The sequence below is a fragment of the Spodoptera frugiperda genome, chromosome 18, assembly GCF_023101765.2.
Source record: "Spodoptera frugiperda isolate SF20-4 chromosome 18, AGI-APGP_CSIRO_Sfru_2.0, whole genome shotgun sequence".
Taxonomy (NCBI): domain Eukaryota; kingdom Metazoa; phylum Arthropoda; class Insecta; order Lepidoptera; family Noctuidae; genus Spodoptera; species Spodoptera frugiperda.
The window spans coordinates 1,523,060-1,545,265 of NC_064229.1; the positions used below are offsets into that span (position 1 = coordinate 1,523,060).

Here is a 22,206-nt window from a genome sequence, read left to right on the forward strand (position 1 = left end):
GCAACCTCTCGCGTCCGGCATTGGTTCAGGCCATAGTGCGGAGAGGGTGACTGGGATGCCGTTTCCTCTTTTTGTGAAGCAGTTATGCCAGCTAAGGAGGAGGCGGGGTACATGAGGGAACGAACACCCCAGCCGTCGCGTGAGACATTCCAGGCGTCGGGAATCGTGCGACGATCTCCGGGCACCGTAAGTGTGGGCCTGTAAATGGCGAGCAAGAAGCGCTCAGATCACCACAGATGAGGCCCAGAAGGACTGATGCCTGATCCGGGACAACCTAGCGAGTTTACCGGGGCTCTGGCTCAAAGAGCAGGAGTAGGAACGGGGTGGTTTTTAGTCAATAAGAGTCTGACACTCCCTCTCGCCTCGCCCAAGGCGAGAGAAGTCTTTGGATGATTTTCCCCATTTAAAAAAGGTATATTACAACATGTTATGTTTTACGTTTATCCCTTACATATTGATATTATTAATTAATTACATTGCATTTTACTTTTGGGTACTTATCATCGTGTTTCTTTCAATAAAACAATAATTTAACTCATCAAATAACTCGGGGCAAACGAACAATGTAAATTGCGTTAATGAACGTAAATTAATTAAATAAATTACATCTCATGAATACTGTTTAACTATTATTATGCACTGAAAGTAAAATAAAAGCCTTCTCTGTTTGTACTGTATCGTTTACTTTGTTCTTTGGCAAAAAAAAATGTTTTTAAATTCTGTACACAATTATTTGTATATACAGACAAATAAAGCGTCGTGTCTGCTGTTCACCAAAATGTATTTTTGAAATGGTAGAAATCTCGTCATAATCGTGATCGACTTTTATTAGATAACATAACGTTTTCTCTTTTGATTCTAGAAGGTGATAGCGGTATACTTAGGTGATGGAGAACAATGCTTCGGTACGAATCAACTGACTCGACCGTAGTGATGCCGTACCATACAGAAAACCGACGTGTTTGCATGCATGTGTTGTGTTTCTTTGTATGAGTGAGGCTACCGGAAGCCCCTTCCCAATCTTGTCAATCCCCGATTCCCCAACAACCCTTCAATTCCTAACCCCCAAAAGACCAAAAACGCTCTTGTAATGCCTCTGGTGTTTCGGGTATAGGCAGCGGCGATTGCTTGCCATCAGGTGATCCGTCGGCTCGATTACCAGCTTACACCATAATATAATAGGTTTACAATTTAACATCCACTTTTCACTAGTTATTGTTAAATATATGTAACAAAATAATATATGTATGTAGACCTATCAATTGTTAAACTCCTTATGTGATAAGTAAAACTCCTTGTATATTGTTTATTATAAAACGTCAGTTGATTGCAAACCATTTATAGCGTTTTATTAGGTTATGGGCCCAGATACGAAATAAAATTATATTTTGACGAACTTTTAACTTCGGTATGTTTACTAAGTAATTAGTCGACATTTTAAACTGACCAGCTATGTTAGCCAGCCAATTGAAACGGCACAGAAACTGAAAGGAACTGGTTTTGAAATTAACGACCAATGGATGGGATCGCTCATGTTAGTCGAGTTACCGGAGAAGTTTGTGAGGCATCCGTGGTTCAGGACGCTATAAAGACAAAAGTGTTGGATATGAGTGTTGCAGTTAAGTCGGAAGGTGCATTCATCGCTGAAAAAAGCATATGGCGGCGGTTACAGAATTCAACAATCACAGTATCAATCACAGTATCAATCACAGTATCATAGCAGCGGAAACGGAAACCGAAAATTCGTTGACGAGCACTGTCAGTGGTGGTGTTGGTAGCGCTGGTAGTAGCCATAGTGATACAACAACAATTCCGGCGCAAGTACTCATATGGTTTCCAACAAGAATTTTTTGTCAGAATGTTTGTTATCAACTCAAGATTAAGGAGATTGTTGAATGCTCAGGAGACTCTTACAGATTAAACAATGTTTTGTAACATGTGTCTAACCTCACCAGGAATTTACTATCAGTGAGTAGAATATGAATTTATTCAACATGGTTGTTGGATTTATAACTCACAGAATGATTGTATTGGCGAGCTAAAACTGGAGAATGGTGATACAGATTAAGACTGTGAAGAGTGAGCAAGTGTTGACAGCTGCAGTAAAAGTATTGAATAATACTTGGCATAGACGTTTCGGTGTGAGTTTTGATGAGAAGTGCGGCTCTAACAAAGCCAGTTGCACAGTTTGTTGCGAAAGGAAACAAACTAGGTTACCATTCCCTCAAAGTGTAAGCAAAAGTCATGAAGTCCTAGAACTGATTCGCACTGATATGTGAACCAATGGAGAATATATCACTAGGTAAAGCCAGATATTACCTATTGTTTATAGACTTTAGCAGGATGTACACAGCTTATTTTCTGAGATGGAAAATTATTTGAGGAAATGTGGTATAATTCATCAGAAAGAAAAGTTATACACCAGAGCAATATGGAGTAAGTGAAAGGTACAACAGATTGAGTTGAGAAAACTCGTTTTTTTTTCCTATTCGATGCTCAGATTGAGAAATGTCTATGGGCAGAGTCTGTAAACACAGTCAACAGCAAGTATTAAAAGTAGTATTAAAGAGAATACATCTCTTTATGAATTATGGAAGGGCAGAAAGCCAAATTTGCAAATATTTGACAGTTCAGTTATGGTCCACGTAAAAAAGAAAAATAAAAAATTAGATAAAAAAGCGAAGAAGAAGTTCCTAGTTGGATATTGTGAAAATATCAAGGGCTATCTTTTGTGAAGGTGAAGTACATTATAGAGCCAGGCTTGTGGCTAAGGGATTTACCCAGTTAATGAGACTTTTTCACCAGTTTTACCAGAGTTTTGTTAAATAATATTATGTTTTTTAAAACAGATTATAATATTGTTTTAGAGAGAATTTAGATTATTTTGTTAGGTCAGGGTGTTAAATATATGTAACAAAATAATATATGTATGTAGACCTATCAATTGTTAAACTCCTTATGTGATAAGTAAAACTCCTTGTATATTGTTTATTATAAAACGTCAGTTGATTGCAAACCATTTATAGCGTTTTATTAGTTATGTCATGAGTCCCATGTAAAAAGCACTGGGTGCACTCAGCCATAATTAGTATCAAATGTACATTTTATACATACATATCAATGCTTTTAAAGTTAAATATTGATTAGAAACATGAATACAAATTAAACGAGAACCGAATTCAGTAATTTCAACACCAATTCTATTTTATTGTATCCGATTTGTGAACCGAATATACTTTTGACCCCACTTAACATTAGGGGATGCCCTAAATGATAATAATATTGGGAAACAATAACTAATTTTGTGATTCACTTGCTTTGAATATATATGTATGAAAAGCTGTTCGTTTATGAACATTTAATTTTGTCATTTATGTATTGGTGTATAAAATTTTCCGCTTAGGTTAACTTTTGAATTCTGACTATAAAATGGGGCATGGTGTGTTATAATATATCTCATATTATGGCTTTTTTGATGGAGGAAAATCATTCAAAGACTTCTACCGTTTTGGGCGAGGTGAGAGAGAATTTCAAACTCTTACTGACTGGGGTGCAAATCATCCAATGATTCCGCATTGGGCGAGGCGAGAGGGAGTTTCAGAGTCTTACTGACCAAAAACCACTCCGTTCTTTCCCCTGCTTTTCGAGCCGGAGCTCCGGTAACCCACTTGGTAGTCCGCAGCTCCGTGTGAGTGTGAATGCTACATGTATTTGTGGTATTATGTGCCATATAATGTGCATCTCCGTGGACCTCTTCGTGGATGGTATAGAAAATGTACCATATCATGGTACATTTTCTGTTTACTGTTTAGGTATACAATATACCATGGACGGTAGAGAAAACTGCGTTTGTTACATACATTAAACATATATTTTGTTCTCTATTTTGTACACATATACAATATTGATTATATCCGCGAACACACTTTTAATTAAAAGGTAATTAACTGACGTTTTGTTCGCGCCGTGTAATAACAATTGGGGCCGTGGACCGCCTGTTGTATTTCACGTAAAATACTGTAAAGTGTTGCACTCTCATTATAAATGGCTATCACGATTTTATTTAGTTTTGTGTTTATTTTAGTTTAGTTTCAGTTTTTAGCCATGTTGAAGTTGAGAAAAATGCGACTACCGAGGTAGAAGTCTGGAATTCCTTGCAGTATTTAGGGAAAATATTATTGTTATTTGTCCTTCGAAAATTTGTAAGTCAAAGCAGGCTCCAACTGACATTGTTTGGCTATAGACACACCTCATTCTTTTTATTCTCCTTTAATAATATCTTCAAATTTATTTTGTCTTATTCATGTCCCTGAGACACCCCAGACTTCAGTGTTCCGGTGTTTCCTGGTTGTATTTACTGTAGATCCTGGCTTACAGGATTTGCAGCGGTTTTGGGATGTTGTGGCGGGCTTGTCCATAAAAAAAGACTCCACATAGTAGATGGAACTCACAACATACCATAGGAAATGTGCTCCTCTGCCTCCCCCTCACTGAATCGATACAACCAAAAATATACCTTCAAAAAATACAGATTCACTTAACCTAATAAAAATCCCACTTTATATCACAACATAATAAAAAAAACACTATTTCAAAACATCCTATTCACGGTGCCATTTTGTGAACAGTTCATCAATACCGGACAGGGCTGTCACCGGTTAGAATTATTCAGACACCGACGCGCCGGTGGCAACCCTGATTCAGACCACTTTATTATTTAATAATAGTCCTCCGCTAATCCCACCCCTAGCTACAGGGTGTCAGATTTATAACCTTGCCTTCACGATTCATTTTTAGAGATCCTTATTGTTAAAAATATTGAAATATTTATTGATAGAATTATTTTTATTACTTCTTGTGTGCTTTTAAGTAAGTCATTGAAGGATTTATTGTGTCCTCTTTTTCCAGTTAACTACTCCGTTAGGTTTGCCAGGTAACTACTCGAACTCGAACGTTTGTTTGGAAGGAAACAAATTATTGGATAATTCCATATTGACAACAACTGCAACGATGAACACTAGGATTTTCCTCTGCATCGTAGGTGCATTTACAAACATATAAGTTCACATACACATCACACCCAGACCCGAAACAATAATCTGTGGATCACACAAAGACTTCATACGGTAATCGAACCAGCCATACGTTGCGTAGCAGCCGTCTACCCAGCCACCAAAAAGTCATGATGACAAGACAACACACATTTTCACTCAACTACGGAACTCACACTTCACTCATAATTTCATTTTACCAAGTCTTTTTAATAAAAATACTCAGTTTGGGGTTGGAAATATGACAGTGGCGAGCCGTGGCGATATTTGATATTGCGAAGGGTTGTTTAGGCGTGAAGTGGATTTGTCCTTGACGGTGTAATTAGGCCATGGTGTGGCATGGTAATATAAACCCCAATACTCAGGCGAGGGTTGTGTCCGGCAGTTTATGTGGTTGTATCTCTGGTAGTTTGAAATGAGAGGGTTATGTTATTTTGGGTTTGTTTTTAAATTGAAGAAGTAATGAAGCTTGAGTAATGTAATAATTTAAGATACGATAAACAGAATGCAAAATTTAAAAAAATATGAAAGGTAATTTAAAAACATATGATTCAATGAAAACTAACTACGATTATTGACAATCAAAGTCAAAGTCAACATCCTTTGTTTTCAGTTTGATCAGGAAGGCACTTTTGACTTCAATGTCTTTTCCAGATTAATTAAGCTTAATACGAGTAGTTTAATAATATACTTTACTATTTACTACCTGATGCGCGTGGCTTCAATAGCGTGGAAAACGGGTTTTGTACAAAATAAAATTGGCTTAATTTACTTCTTAGTCAGCTACCTGCCAGTAAAAGTCCCGTTAAAATCGGCCCAGCTATTAGAAATTAGCCGGAACAAATAGACAGACAGATAAAAAAACAAGACTTTATTTATATTTTATTTATATGCGGTTATTTCAATATCACAAATGGACACTCCAATTATTATTTATTTTTATAATCCACTTCTTACATAGAGATGATAAGACCGTACCTATATAAAAGTATAAATACATAGCCATATAAAAAAATACTATCAAGAAAGTCAATTGCCAAAATAACACACTTCAACCACCCCAATCACAGCAAAATAACGTAATAAACAAACAAAAATAAACCGAAAATATATCCAAAATAAGATTCGAAATCCGTTAATACATAACGATTGGATACATAAACATATTTGCAGCGGTTTAAGCGGAAAATTGCCTACCCTAGTTCCTCATTATTTGTCAGAAATATCAACTACAAACGAATTTGAACTCTATTATGGGAGAAATAAGGTTAATAAGGTGCTGTTATGGGGCCTCGTTATAAGGACTGGCAGATTCGAATCTACAATATGTATTTACTGTGCAATATATAATCAATATGTACTTAGCTTTTGTGTAATGTTTTTATAGATTTCGAATTTAAATGTAAATTTTTAGTTTCATAGGTTGTGAAAGGGTCTAGTCTATAAATGACTTACTAACTGTCTTCAAAAAGGAGGTTCATAAGTATGTTTGTGCGTTTATCTCGCGTTTGGCTGAACCGATTTAATTTTGTGGTATAATCACACAATATTTAGATAAAAAGAACCAAAGTTTAAGGGTGGGAGTTAATTACGTCATTTCTAATTATAAAATTTATATAGAAGTGACGTTATGGAATATTTTAAATAGATATATTATGGTCGAAAAATATATGTTTCCGTAAGAAAATAAAAAATACGTGTCTATACTTTTTAAAATCATCTACACGGCGTACATCAAAAGAAAAAAACTGGCCAAGTGTGAGTCGGACTTACCCATGAAGGGTTCCGTAGCTTCAAGTCGATGACATAATATAAAAGTTGTAAAATAACTTGGTTTTACATAGTGTTTGTATGAACGACAAAGTTATATTTGCGGTTTTTGAAAATGTTTTATTTCTTGAAAACTAATAGTGATATCTTGTTCAAACCAATTTTCGTTGTTAGTTTCTATTGAAATCTACAGCATATATTTTTTTTCAGTTTTCTCACTCTCTTATTTTAAAAGTTAGAGGGGGGACACACTATTTTTTCCACTTTGGAAGCGTCTAACTTTCAAACGATTGATTTTGACGAAAAGTGGTTTTAGGAACCCTAATGTCTTTTTTAAAGACCTATCCATAGACATCCAACACAGATATGTTAGCTGAAAAAAAAATTGTTTTTAATCAGTTCCATGTATTGAGTATCCCCTTTAATTTTTAAATTTATTAATTTTTATTCAAATTTCGAATAGCGTTTACCAGAATACACCAACTGACAAAGTTTCAACTATGTAGGCCCAACAGTTTCGGAAATAAATCGCTGTACCGTACGGACTGACGGACAAACAGACATGACGAATCTATAAGGGTTCCGTTTTTTGCCATTTGACTACGGAACCCTAATGAATAATCTACTACTATACTTTGCTTAACCCGAGACTCAAAGCCCAGACCCCTAGCTCAACAGTCATACTTACAACAGCTCGTTCAACAAACCAGGAAAATATCCAGTTCCCGTAATATTTATACGACATCTAAAAGCGATTTAACTCAAAGCAAACCTAGTGCAACTAAAATAACCAGCATTAAACATGTAGTACTACGAATAAGGTTTACAGTGAAAAGAGTATTTTCTCAGTAGGCACACATGCAGGTCAACGTACACTAACCTGTCAACATTCTTCATTGGATTTTCAACTTTATACCTCACAAAATAGAGGTGAAAATTGAGTAGTGGAAGATAGAGTAGGTTGATGTGCTGCTGTATTTGACAGTGTAGGTGGACGTGCGGCTCACAAAAGGAGGCAAGGTGCACAGTCAGCCTGTTTTCTTATTCAAATTAATCCTTTTTACCCGACACTCGACAGTTTGTAGTAATATTGGTTTACTGCAGTTATCTCGGACGGCCAGGCTTTGTGAAACTTCGGCTTAGATTATTTTGCTCTAGTTTCAAACCTGTGCTAGTTTGATAGTTGGACTTTATAGATAGAGGGGTGAAGTTTGATTTTATTTGTAGATCAGAAAATGACTGGTAAACCATTATAAGCTGTCTAATCCGCGGCTTGAACTTGCTTGTCGGTGTGACTAATATGCATGCTTTTCCACCCAATAAGTGTAACCCACACACCCACACACACACATCAACAGCCTAGCGGCCATTACTGATCAAAGGTTTCTTCTCACACTGAGAAGGTTTGAGTATAACAAGTGTGCGAGTGAGACATACTCATTAAATAGTAGTGTGATGATAATTTTCTCCGTGGGGAAAAACGAGACCGGGATATGTGATAAATTCGTCGTAAAATGGCCACGCACAAAATACGATTTGCTCTTTCGAAGATTGGGTTTTATGAAAAAATAGTTACTAAAACTAAAACTAAAAACTACAAATAAAGTCAATTAAAGTCATTAATAATCGAACTTTGTCGGTATGGTTTTGATTTTGAAATCCACAGCAAAATCGAATCGGGCAATCGTAAGATGATCGTGGACAAATATATTACCACATATTACATACACGTCAAAGTCAAAGACAAATAATTTATTCCAATTAAACCATAAATAGGTACTTTTGAAATTTCAATAAATAAAGAATGATTAAATCAGTCGTTGTCATCAGTGTAGCTAAGTGCTCAGTCCAAAGTGTAGCTTCGAATGGAGAATAAAAGAACAGGATTTTACAGGATACATTAAGGAACTTCCTTCTTTTTTCGAATTCAGATTTTTTTTTTCTTTTTAAAAAAACGTTGCCCCACACTAGGATTTCCTCCTGTGTCGTGGGTGCGTTTACAAACATACAAGTTCACATACACTCCACACCCAGACCCGAAACAACAATTTGTGGATCACACAAAGAGTTGCTCCGTGCGGGAATCGAACCCGCTACCCGTTGCGCGGCAGCCAGTTGCCCAGCCACCGCACCAACCGTGCAGTCGAATGTTTAATTTATAATTTTTAATTTATAATTATAAACACAAGTAAAGTGAACTGAGGTTTCTAAAAATATCAATTCCTGTGAAAATATACGTACCGTACAGTCATATAAAAAACACAGTGTATCAAACTATTATAATGTCAGTATGTACGTCACAATGCTCGTTAAAACTAAAGCCGCGTCATCATATCTGTCAAGTTATTACGTTTTTTCATAACAAGCTGGATTTAACAAAAGATATTTTTTGACATACATTTTTTTGTTTGACTGTACCTATGTATGCATGTGTGTTGTACGTGTGTATAAGGGGTGATATCTCTTTGATTAGGGGAAAAAGAGAGTGTTCCTTGAATTGGTTGTTTGGTAAAATATTCGAATGCCAATGGTTTGGTGTTAATAGTCTCTTATTGTATGGTCGTTCATAATTTCAGAGTGGTTGTTTCTAAGGAAAGAAGAAACATTTTTTTCTCGAAAGTCTTCTTTCACTAGTTTCACCTTAACCAAAATTTCTTTATACTTAACTAGCGTCAGCCAGCTACTTGGTACTCTTAGGAATTTAGGGAAATTCTCTCTTAGTGTTCCCCTATACTTCTTAGAACATACATGTATTGTCACGTTTCAACTTCTTAGGTCCTGTAGTTTTAGCTGTGCATCGTCTTTCAGGCAGTAAAACAGTCAGTAACGGAAGAATTTTACATAATATATAGAGATTGATTTGTCGTTGTGTTGATATTGTTCTACAATGAAACACTGATAAATAATTGGTAACAAGTTAGTGTCTTGTACCCATTGACACAGTCAACTAATCCTTGGGGAAATAACGTAGTGTAATTATGTTAACTAGACCAGGTAATACTCGGATTTCCCAGTCTAGTCTGCTTGATATACTACCTACCGACATGCTGTTACACGCTACATTGCAGTAGCTGTAGTATTTTAAATGATGAATGTTTTTTAAATTGCTCGATAATAGCACAGTTTTGGGGCTGGGGGGAATCATCCAATGACTTCTCCCGTCTTGGTCGAGGTGAGAGGGAGTATCAGACTCTTACTGACTAAAAACCGGTCCGTTCCTGTTCCTGCTTTTTAAACCTGACCCCGGTAACCTGCTAGACAGTCCGCAGTTACAAATACCTACCACGGTGTATGGGACTGTGCCGAATATATGGGAATAAACTCACCCTCTATTACATGAGATTTAAAAGTCATACAATAACAATAGCTGGTGTAAAGGTGTTACATTTTATATGCACCTCTGCCCACCTCATAAGAAATTAAAAGGCATAATCCCATAACAATATCCCTAAACAATTTCGAAAAGCACTTGAAGCCCATTTAAAATTAAAATATACAACCTTATACTACAAGAAAACAAGTACTTAAAACCAATAAAATGTAAATACCATTCGCAGAGAGCCTGAGGGAACGTTCAGCTAATACGATAGAGTTCCATTCACCACCCGGGCGTGAACCAATGGCCTTCCGGTCGAATGGAACCTCGTTTGTCCCATGTTTGAGTTAGAAAATCGATGGGAATGTCATTGTTTCCACTCATTTCCCGTCCCAAGATGTGGTTGGTTTATGGTAATGATAACCTCCTTGTAATAGGGTTCAACGACCCTTTGAACGGTGTAATAAATTGGTGAATTAGTGTTTGTACAATGTGCTTGTTGGGTACGCTTTTTTTGGGTGAAGTGGTGTAGGAATAGGGTAAATGACCAATTTTTGAGTTGTGTAAGAATAGGGTAGGAGACTTTTATTTGAATGTCAGTCTTGTAGATTATTTTAAAATACATAGACATATATTTTCATTTTCTTATGGAAATAAATACTTTTGAAGATATATTGACTATTTTTACTTTTATGAAAGATGTAGAAAGTATGAAAGACGCCGGTTTGACGTCGGTTTTTGGTGAGGCTGTGGTATCACTCCGGTCGAGCTGGCCTATTCGTGCTGAAGCATGGCTGTAATAGGTGGTGAGCCTATTGCCATATACTGGGCACAATTTCAGACTCCGTGCTACTACTGAGAAAATTTCGAAAAACCGAAAAAAAACCGAAAAAAATAGTAATTCTTCGCCCGACCCAGGAATCGAACCCGAAACACCTTACCCGGCTGTCGCAGCCTATATGTTATAGTTTGTAGTCATAATATACCACCAATGAAACAAACTGAGCTCCGTTATCCTAAAACAACTATTACTATTAAACATTTTATTTAGCTTACATAAGATTGCTTTCAACCAATTTAACTTCGACCATATACAGGCTGTTTGCACAAAACTTATGCTAAAGCCATTGACGTGTATACAGTATGTAAACATTTATGTAAATTAAATTTTCATGAATCCTGATCGAGCGAAAGGTCGCGAATTCCATTTCTGTGTTAGATAAATATTTATGGAGGTAGGTACCTACCTAACAAAATGTTGTACAGTTTATTTTTCGGTATTTGCCATGTTGTACCTGAATTGTGAAAATAATATGGGTGAAAGATAAATTTGGTGAGCTATAAATACGTCACTATTTATCTTTTTGCGTTGCGTTATTTCTAATGTTATCTTATCCGGTTTAGAAATATGTATTAAGAGAGAATCTACAGTTAAACACCAAAACATTATTAATTCAAGCTTTATTTTTAAGTATGAAATTCAAGTTCATGTCTACTTAGGCAACCTCCCAAGATTTCTTCTCAGCACCTGAACAGATCATGCATGCAAATGCATGATTTAGATCTAGCAACAATAATTACTATTATAAGTTCTACGTTTCTTTTAAAACACTCTCAAACAGATTAAAAGTAGAAACAATTCTTAACTACCCATAAATGGATCTAATAGCCGTAAATAAGCCATTCAGCGGGCGATTAACAAACATTTTTCACACACCCTATATAATCGACAAAGATACAAGAAGCAGGAAGTTAATACTATATGAGTAACACCCTGTAGACACGCACAGGGGTAGGCAGAGGTGGTGGTGAATAAAACTTTGTTTCGACTTAATATTAGAACACTCTGTTGATAAGGATCGATGGAAAAATAGCGAGGAAAGAAAATGTAAGTAAGTGCTCAACCTTCATTATAATATTTGGCCTAATTCCACACTGAAGAATATAATCAGATTGAATGGAGGAGGTAAATTTACAATTTCAGAATAGGGTACTTTTCAGCAGTAAGCCTTTTTGCCATATACTAAATTTCGTAGATTTATTTTTATGGAATAGGGGGCAGACGAGCAAACGGTTCACACCCATGGACACCCGCAACATCAGAGGAGTCAGATAGTTGGTGTGTGCGTTGCCGACCTTTTAAGAAGGAGTACGCTCTTTTCTTGCTTTACGCTCATTCCACAGTATTGCTGTACGAGGTAGAAAATTTCTTGAGAAACGCACTGTTGTGGCTTGCTAACCATCTATCTATATGATAGGGATGGAAGTAAAGAATCTACTATAAGAGGCAATACTTTTTTAAAAATTAAAAATATTTCAACATAATGAAACTCAACTGGGACATCGAATCCTAATAACCACACTTGCCCGACAAAGGAGTCAGATAAAAAAAGCTTAACTTACTTGAGAATCAAAGTTGTGAGAGGAGCTATCACCTACGATAAAAAAACCATAACTGTTACCATACCTTACCTTAAATGTCAACAAAACGGTATTATTGACTTAAAACCTACATATATCATAACACATAATATATAACATTATACCACAAAATCTCTAAAGAGTCGAATAGAGATGTTCAGTAAATACACCCACGTTTTGCCATTTACGTCTATACTCCCTTGACACCCATAGGAGATAAACCTGTACCTAAACGGGTATATTTCTAGACTAAATTCTATGGAACGTAGTCTAAAATTATCCTCTACTAGCTTCTGCCATTGGCTTCGTCTGCGTTCTTGTGACATAAAAAATAGTCTATGTGTTATTGCAGACCATAATCTACCGTTACTCCAAATTTCATCTTAACCTCTTCAGCCGTTTTGATGTGATTGAGTAACATAAACCATCTTTGGCCACATCTTCGCTTCGCCGTCCTGGCAGTAAGCGGGTTGGTGGCTTTTTAAACACGGTTTTTATAAGGGGGAATATCACCCTATGACTTCTCAGACTTTTTTTGGTTTTGAAATCAGACCTTGGACGAGGCGAAAGGAAGTGTCAGACTCTTACTACCTACTCCTACTTTTCGAGCCAGAGCCCCGGTGAACCCGCTGGGTAGTCCGCAGCTCCAGATAGATAAAAAATAACTGCATACTTCAACTAAACCATATACACTTATAAAGCCAAAATAAACATTCTGACTCCAAAAATATATACAGACATACATTTTTGTGTGTATAAATCAGCGAATTCATAGGGAATCGGTAAGTGGTAGCGCATACGAAGCATGCTACATGTAACGTATCATGCGAAGATAAAACAAGTGCCGCGCGCTGTGTGCCGTTAGCAATTATTTATTTGGGAGCCCGCGGTACAAGGTATGAGCGGTAGCGGATTTAAAATATGCAATATTTTATAGTTATTCAAAATGTCAAATAAATAGTCAAATTTGTATTTTTAACAGCCGGACAAGAGGTCTCGGGTCCGATTGCCGGGTCGGGCAAAGTATTACTGGGCTTTTTTCGGTTTTTCGAAAATTTCTCAGTAGTAGCACGAAGTCTGGAATTGTGTCCAGGATATGGCAATAGGCTCACCTCCTATTACATGGGACTTATAACACAAATGGTGAAAAGTGGGTGTACATTGTATAGCGGCATTACGTGCCGTAATGTGCACCTCTGCCTACCCCTTCGGGGATAAAAGGCGTGACGTTGTGTGCGTGTATTTTTAAATCAAGGCATGTAGGTTAGCTACTTATTCCTAATAATTGACATAGAGACACCGCCGCACTCAGAGTCATTTAATGATTACGTAACCCAGTCTTAACAATTATTTTCGGGACAAAATCGTTAGTAAGGTGAGGTAAGTCTTAGCTAAGGAATAGTTTATGTGATCAGTTGATCACTAAATGTCTCTGAGTACGGCAGTAAAACATATCAAAAATAGAATTGGATTCCCATCTTTCCGTCAGTGAAATTAGATGCTCGTTTGAAATCGTATGGAGCAAAGAAGATGAGGAGTTCTATTTATATGTTGAAGTATTTATAAATAGAGATCAAATAAACATTAAAATGGTTATTTGATTTGTCAAAATGTCAAACTTAATATCCAGGTACTATTTTGGTCCATCGCCAAATAAAAAGCAACACGATATAAATTCTTCAACCATTTTCTGGATTGTTTTGTCTGTTAAAATAAAAAAATAAATAAAATAGTAACAATTGTGTTCTAATTTTCTATTTTAGGATTTTTCCTTTTGCTATCCGACTAAAGGTTAACGTGGGCTTGAGCCAGTATCGAGTGTCCGGTAACTCTATTTAGTTCGTTTTACATAATTTGATAATGCTGAGCTGAAAATATTTTCTGTCTATTTTCGAGAATTAGGTGGTAAATATGATATTTTACATTATTTTTATGGGTCACCCAGTTTTGCACATAGTGAGTTATCTAAAGTTAAATCAACTTTAGACGTTAAATGACTAATTGATCGCTTACTTATGGGGCCAGTAGAATACCAGCGCAAGGCCCTGTCTTGCACATGCTGAACTGGCCCCATTTCACCGCAGACTTGGGACATGTTTAAACATATATAATCTGCACATGTTAATTGTTTTTTGCTTCTTTCTTTTCATTTCTTAAAATTGGCTATGGCAAATCGAAATCTAAATAATGATAATGATTTTAATTTATCATTTCGTTACGCTGCAACTACTAAACGAATTTTGATGAAATTTGGCATACAGACAGGGTATGAGCTGACTTGGATGATAGGATATCTTTGTATCCTACGGGAACGCGGACGAAGCCGCTAGCAGAAGCTAATGTATTTATAAAATTAGTTTTAATTTTTCTTTAAGTAGCTATTTAGATGTGCAGTTCACAAAATTTTCGCCCGCTCGTCACTCACAACTTGCACCTCTGCTAGGACAGCGGAAAAAGGTTCGTGCTGAATTCGGGGTCATAAATAATGTGACATCCTTATCTAGACAGGTATTGTTAACTTGTGCTTCTGATTTACACCTGTTCATGTAATAGCACGCACCGACTGTTTGAAGAGTACCCTGTCATAGGGGGGCTTTGACAGCGTTACAAATTTTGTTTAATTTCTCGCGGTTGATTGCGGTTTTGGTTTAATGGTGTCTGGGGGTTGGTTCTTGGGTCATTTAAATTGGGGGGATTTTCGTTAATGCTTAATTGGTGTTTGCTATTATTTTGCTATTATTTTATATGCTCAATTAGCCCAATTCCCATTCTTATCAACAACCCTTCAATTCCTAACCTAAAAAGGCCAGTAACGCACTTGTAACGCCTATGGTGTTTCGGATGTCCATAGATGGCCGCGATTGCTTACCATCAGATGATCCGTCTGCTCGTTTATCGGCTTATGCCATAAAAAATACCTCTCAACCTCTATCAAACCGTGATTTTTATTGAAATAACTAATATTTTCTGAGTCCATTAAAACTCTAAAAAAACTCCCAACTAATAACAAACAAAACACTGGGTATACAGTACCCATATAAACTTAGCTCTTTGCAAAAATCAATCCCAGAGTTACAATTACAATCTTGCACTAAACTAAATGACCTTAGATAAAACAAACTTAAATAAGCCACCTCAAAAACCAAAATAAAACGGTCAGCAATTTAAATTCAGAAAAAAAAGTAAGCGTTCTCTATTAAGACTTAGGTCTTACGAAAGTACTATTTTCACAAAGGAACACTACAATAGCAATACTTTTCAAAGTAGGTAAACTGTTGCAATTCTCGAGAGAAAAACCGTCTGATATATTAAATGTCACCCGTTCTCTTTATATCTTGTACATTTTCAAAATAATGGTCACTGTTTACAGTACTCTTAGGTATTTTCAGTTTCAGTGAGAATATAGCTTTAACCTCGGTCGTGTTAGAGGCGCTGAAACTAATCTCTTTCATAAATGATACGCCTTCTAATCCGTGGAAGGATAAGTTGAGATTTAGATATAGCACCTATTCTTCACTTGGTATGTGGCTAAAGTACCCATTTAAAATATAACATATACTATCCTCCAGTTATGTTATGTAATAAGAGCCTATTATGATACCCCAGGCCGCATTCCAGGCTACCTACATACTATTACAAAGAAAAAATCTTGAAAGCCTAAATTATCGTTTTTCTTAACCATGAGGCTACCTTAACTATATTAAGTGTGGGAGAGTTATGCTTCGGCACGTTTAAGCTGGCTCGACCGGAGTGATACCACGGCCTCACAGAAAACTGACGTGAAAGAACGCTTGCGTTGTGTGAGTGAGGTTACCGGAGGCCCAATTAACCTTCCCAATCCCCGATTCCCCAACAACTCTTAAATTCCTAACCCCCAAAAGGCCGGCAAAGCACTTGTAACGCCTCTGGTGTTACGGGTGTCCATAGGCGGCGGCGATTACTTACCAACAGGTGATCCGTCTGCTCGTTTACCGGCTTATACCATAAAAAAAACTGTAGTAAAATTATTTAATTCTTTCGTCCCTTATAATTATTCTAATAAAATTTAAACTAAACCATTTTAATTACTAACACTGCTCCATTTATCAACGAAGGATATCCTCACTCATCTGTTTGTGTAACCCGAGTTAATGAATAATAATAATTTTATGGCCTATTCTGCGAGCCTTGATAAGACAGCTCCACCGCATAGCATATGTAATGGGCCAGTCATTAAAAGCAAGTTAGACTATAAACTTACACGTGACTTCGCTTCAAAAGCATTCCTCACGTAAAATACTATATCATATTATATTAAGTGTGATGGGTTTTCGAACCAATTTCGGTAATGTTAACCAATCTCAAAAAAGCGTGCTAATCTCCAAAACTACTGGTTTGAATTAAATATCTCTTTTTGTGTTGGATAGTCCATTTATTGAGGAAGACTAAAACTATACAATATAACGCCACGACCAATAGAAGTCAAGCAATAGATAAAACCACGCAGTAGTAACTAGTATTATAATAAAAGTTTTCTAACCGATTTTGGGAACAGTAACCAATCTCAAGAGAGACTAGTCTACTAGAAGATGATTTAGTGTAAAAATGTGCATACAGATCTTCTACGTCTTTGATCACGTATTGTCATTTACAAATACAAGTTTAAATCGTTATAACCCTGTTGGGTTGTGTTGTTACACAACTTGCAAAAAATAATGTTACTATTTTTGTTAACATCTCGATACTAAAACTTAGTCCAAACTAAGCTTAAAAACGAAATAATTAAAATCTAAAAACCTAGTGATGTCTGTATCGAGCAGTGCACGGAAACATAGTACACATATACTGATAATGACAATTATTACAAAATAGTTCACGGACAAAATAATCCTACCAGATTCCCACTCCACTTATCGCACTTATCACTTACGTAGCCTTCACCAACAAAACATAAAACTATATACAAAACTACACGACACAACACACAACACATCGTGCACACACGAAATAAAATTAGCCAGTGGTGATATTCGGAATGGGAACTGGGCGAAATTCGTTTTCCTATACCAATACGGAACGCTAATAAAATAAATAAGGCTATTCGTTCTCACACAGTCGTTACTTAGGTGTCCGTACGTACTGAATACTGATACGCTGTACCGCTGTCTGTTTCGCTGAATAATATTTAGACTATGCTGACTATGTCTCTGTAAGCAAAACTCAATTTTCATTCACGAATTATACCTAAGTATATAGAGTTTCTTCTGCGTTTCTTTTAATGAGTTGGGTTCTGTGTGTGGAATAGAATAGCATTGTAATATAATTATGTATTTTCAATTTTAATGTTAAATCGAAATATAACCATACGTGCTTAGGTTACTGCATTTTAGCCGATCACTTTTCTGTTTGCGCAGTGTTGACGATTTATTTATTTTTTCAAATATATTTTTTTCAATTTCTTGCACCGTGCAAACAAACTTTCTTTCATAAATGCACGATTAGTTCATTAGTTTCAAGGTCCCTCGAAATATCTAAGCTTCGGTGCAAACGGACTAGTGCAACCGGACTGATAACATGTTCATACATCAATACTTGTAATAAAAAAGACTTGCGTAGTGTTTGTTACCAGAGCCCCAGCATCCAAAGGCTAGCAACACACTTGGAAATCCTCTGTTGTCGCGGCGGTCCTTAGATGGTGATAGGTACTTACCATCCGATGATCCGTCTGCTCGTTTGCCCCCTATAAAGAAAAAGAATACAGTCAATAAACTGAGGTCTAAAATGTCCAAGGTTCTAAAAAGGAGATCTGTTTTCGAATCTTGAATTTCTAATAAACATTAGACACGTTTGACAGTCCTACAAAGTGCAATTAATCACAGAGTAAGTGAACAAATAAAATAACTTTTAAGACTCAATAAAACATCTCAATCTTAAGCGAAAACATTTAAAAACTTTAGTTCGTCAACAAAAAGAAAAGATAGAAACTTTGGTTTTTAACGAAAAAAATCCGAAAGTATCCGGCTAAATCTGGTTTTAATTGCTTCAAGCCGGTAATTTCAAGCGTCTAGACCGAATTAAACTCTATAATCGCCTTTATGGCGTAAAAAAGTCGGAGAAAAAAATATTTGAAACTTCGTCTTTTTGTTTTTCGTTGTTTTAGGCATTATTTTAGAAAATAGTTTAGTTTTAAAATCATGGTGTTATGTGTGGAACAAAAACCGATTTGTAATTTGCCATAAGTCAGGTATAAATCCAGACTGCTGGTTTCGCCTGAACCTGGCATCGAAACCAGCTTACTTTCAATCGGTAGTTAAGCTGACAACCTGACAAAAACAGCTTTTTAAAACCGAGTTCAAAAAACCAAACAGCAAAAAAATATTATTATAAGTACTGATAGGTTATTACCTACCCAATGATAGGTTTGAAGGTGCCATAAGTTCTAAATAAATGATAAAAAAAAAAAACACCCGAACGTAGCACCTCCTCCTTTTTTGAAGTCGGTAAAAAAGAAACTCGTGTATATTTTTTTTCTTTATAAAAATACTTAAATATGATGTACAATCTCAAATATATTGCAATTCCAATTTGGCTCAATAAAAACATACAATAACACACTATGTATACATATAACTGTATACCTTTACATATATACAAACATCGTTTTAATCTGTAAATATTTATTTAACATTTACATAATAAAACGTTGAAGGAATATCGTGGAATTTTAAAATTCATTAAATCAGATTACCATGTATAAATGCTCGCTAAAATATGAAAGCTTAAAGATTTTTACTTTGCTGTGTCAAAATAAACTCAGCCTTCTTACTTATTTTATTAGGGGGCAACGTCTAAAAAAATCTAAAGATAAATGTATTATTAGTTCCTACATCCCTTTTCCAAGTAACGGATTATAAATTTGAAAATGTTTAAGTAACAAAATATGTTTTCATGTATAAGCCGGTAAACGAGCAGACGGATCACCTGATAGTAAGCTATCGTCTCCGCCCATGGGCACCCGAAACACCAGAAGCCTTACAAATGCTTTTGGGGGTTCGAAATTTAATGGTTGTTGGGAAATCGGGGATTGGCAAGGGAGGTAATTGGGCCTCCGGTAATTTCATCTACACAACAAAACACAACGCAAACGTTATCTCGCGTCGGTGTTCTGTGAGGCCGTGGTATCACTCCGAATCATGGCTCTCCCACACTTAACACTAAATAATAAAGAAGTGACAAGCCTCTATAAAATTCTCTGTACGTTCAATACAAAAAAAAAAAAGAGAATTTAATATGAAAACCGTGTACCACAGGCCACAATATTAATAAGGATAAAGTAAGCAATGTCGTATGAAATCCATTAAGTCGTAAAGTGTATAACAAGACAGTTAACCCTTCTAATGCGCGGTCAAATTAATTTAACGGGTTTTTACCCCCTACCTTTTTATTATACGGGTTGAAGTGTGACGTTATCATTTTTCCTTTTTATTGTGATACTTTGGTACTTGGTACTTTGGTACCTACTTCTTTTTGTGGGAGATGTTTTTCTTTGATACCGGATTGGTACAATAGTTAGTTTTGATTATCGAGTGTGCTAATATTTGTTTTGTTGTTATACATAATAACGTCATTTAACGTTAACGTAAATGTATTAACGTAATTTCTGTGCGTGATGTTTATTTTAAATCAACTAACTAAGTCTTAATGAGTTTTCCTTTTAAAACTTTTCATGTAAAAAGTCTGTGCTTAAGAAGAAAAATTATAGATTTGATTTATAATTGTGTACGTAGACATTGACATACAAAAGTTTAATAAGCGTCAAGTTGGAACCACTTAAGTCACTCAACACCTTGCCTAGATTCCATGAAAGAAAAAAAAAGAAACTACGCCTCAGAAAAAAAAATAACCATGGCAACAATAAAGTTCACTGAACTCGTTTTCAACAAACTCCATTAAAACGAACGATAAACATGAACATTGAACATCGTTTCTTTCGTCAAACAAAATGTCTTTTGCAAAGATATCCGTCTTTTTATCAGTCCAAATTTTTCAGTTCACTAGTCCAGAAATCATTTACGAATAGTCCTGTGATTGCCTTCCGAACTGTACAACGAAAAAAGTTATAGATTCTAAGAAATCTCTCGGTTATCGATAGATATTTTTCTCATCCAATAACTTCTGCTTACTTCTGTTTATGGGCTACTTTTTTCCTATAATATGTTCTTGGAATTTCTGAAAACGAAAATGTATAAGAGCCATTCTTTTGTACGATTGCTCCAACGGAGAAATACCAGGAACCCACAGAAAACCGCCGCTTGCGCTGTAGATTCTCCTAATCTCCAAAAGGCCAATGCACTTGTAACTCCGCCTGTGTAACGGGTGATGCTTCTACGTATTTGCTGCCGTATACCACAAAAAATCCTAACTAAAAATAACACTTAACCAATAATTTGACACAGATTATACACTAAAAACTTTGTAAGTCGCTATCTGCTTAAGTGTGGGAGAACCATGCTTCGGCACGAATGGGCCGGCTCGACCGGAGTGATACCACGGCCTCACAGAAAACCGACGTGAAACAACGCTTGCGTTGTGTTTCGTTGAGGTTACTGGAGGAAGCAACAACCTTTAAATTCCTAACCCCAAAAGGCCGGCAACGCACTCTAAAGCCTCTGGTGTTTCGGGTGTCTATGAGCGGCGGCGATTGCTTACCACCAAGTGATCCGTCTGTTCATTTACAGACTTATATACCATAAAAATAAACAAATTAAAGAACCACGAGACAAACGTTATCAAAGTTATCAAAAAGACTTAAGTGATCTCATGAAAATTCACAAGTCAATATCGTACGAGAACTAATCTTAGGATGGACTGTCAAAGCAACAAGCCTTTTGAAGTATGGAATTGGATAGCGAATGACCTCACAGGAAATTTTATTCGGAGTAATTTCCTTAGATTCTTGGGATCATGAGTATATAAGTATGTAATAGAGATGTACTGCCAAAGATATTGGTTTCGGCTAATACGGATTTTCGGTATCGGTTTCGGTTTTCGGTGGTGATTTGTTTGGTGACTTTTGGATGTTGGTATTTAATTGTTTTCGTGTTTTGAGATACGAGTATTTTCTAAGTATAATATTTTAATTTCATTTAATTAAATATTTAACGAAGGTTGTATACACTCATCGTCTATTGTTGTAAATTATATTTTAAGTTCTGAAAATTTAAACCTCGGTTGAGTTTTTTTTTTTAATGTAAAAAATAATTAAAAACATGTGTATGAGACGATTTTGTATAAATTTTAATCATAGTTTTTAAAACTAAACTCACCATCACTAAAACAAATATTTTATCATAAAATAAATAATAATGAGTACCATCAAAATAAACAAAAATATCAATCATAAAGAAAAACATACAAAAATATCTACGATAGCCGAAACCGATAATTCCTGGTATCGGCCGATACCACTTTCATCATAGATTATGATCATTCAGTTTCATCCCTGTTAAGCTGAAAAAGCCTTTTGAACGACGATGTCTGTGGTCGTATGTAAATATACAGTTTCCTGTACTGAAAACGAAACGATTGCGAAAAAAAACGAAATTGGTTTTAAAAATAAAAATCCCTTTGTGTATAACAAAACTAGATTTTGTTTTTGTTCGAAAAATC

At 35.9% G+C, this 22,206-nt stretch overlaps 1 protein-coding gene across 1 annotated transcript in view; it reads right to left on the reverse strand.

The window, feature by feature from the left end:
• LOC118278130 (hemicentin-2) overlaps window positions 1-22,206 on the reverse strand; it is a 161,705-nt gene that overhangs the window by 97,872 nt on the left and 41,627 nt on the right. The window contains exon 3 of the mRNA XM_050700260.1: window positions 18,248-18,277. Within this exon, the coding sequence (XP_050556217.1) occupies window positions 18,248-18,277 (30 nt within the window). The remainder of the gene's footprint in view (window positions 1-18,247; window positions 18,278-22,206) is intronic.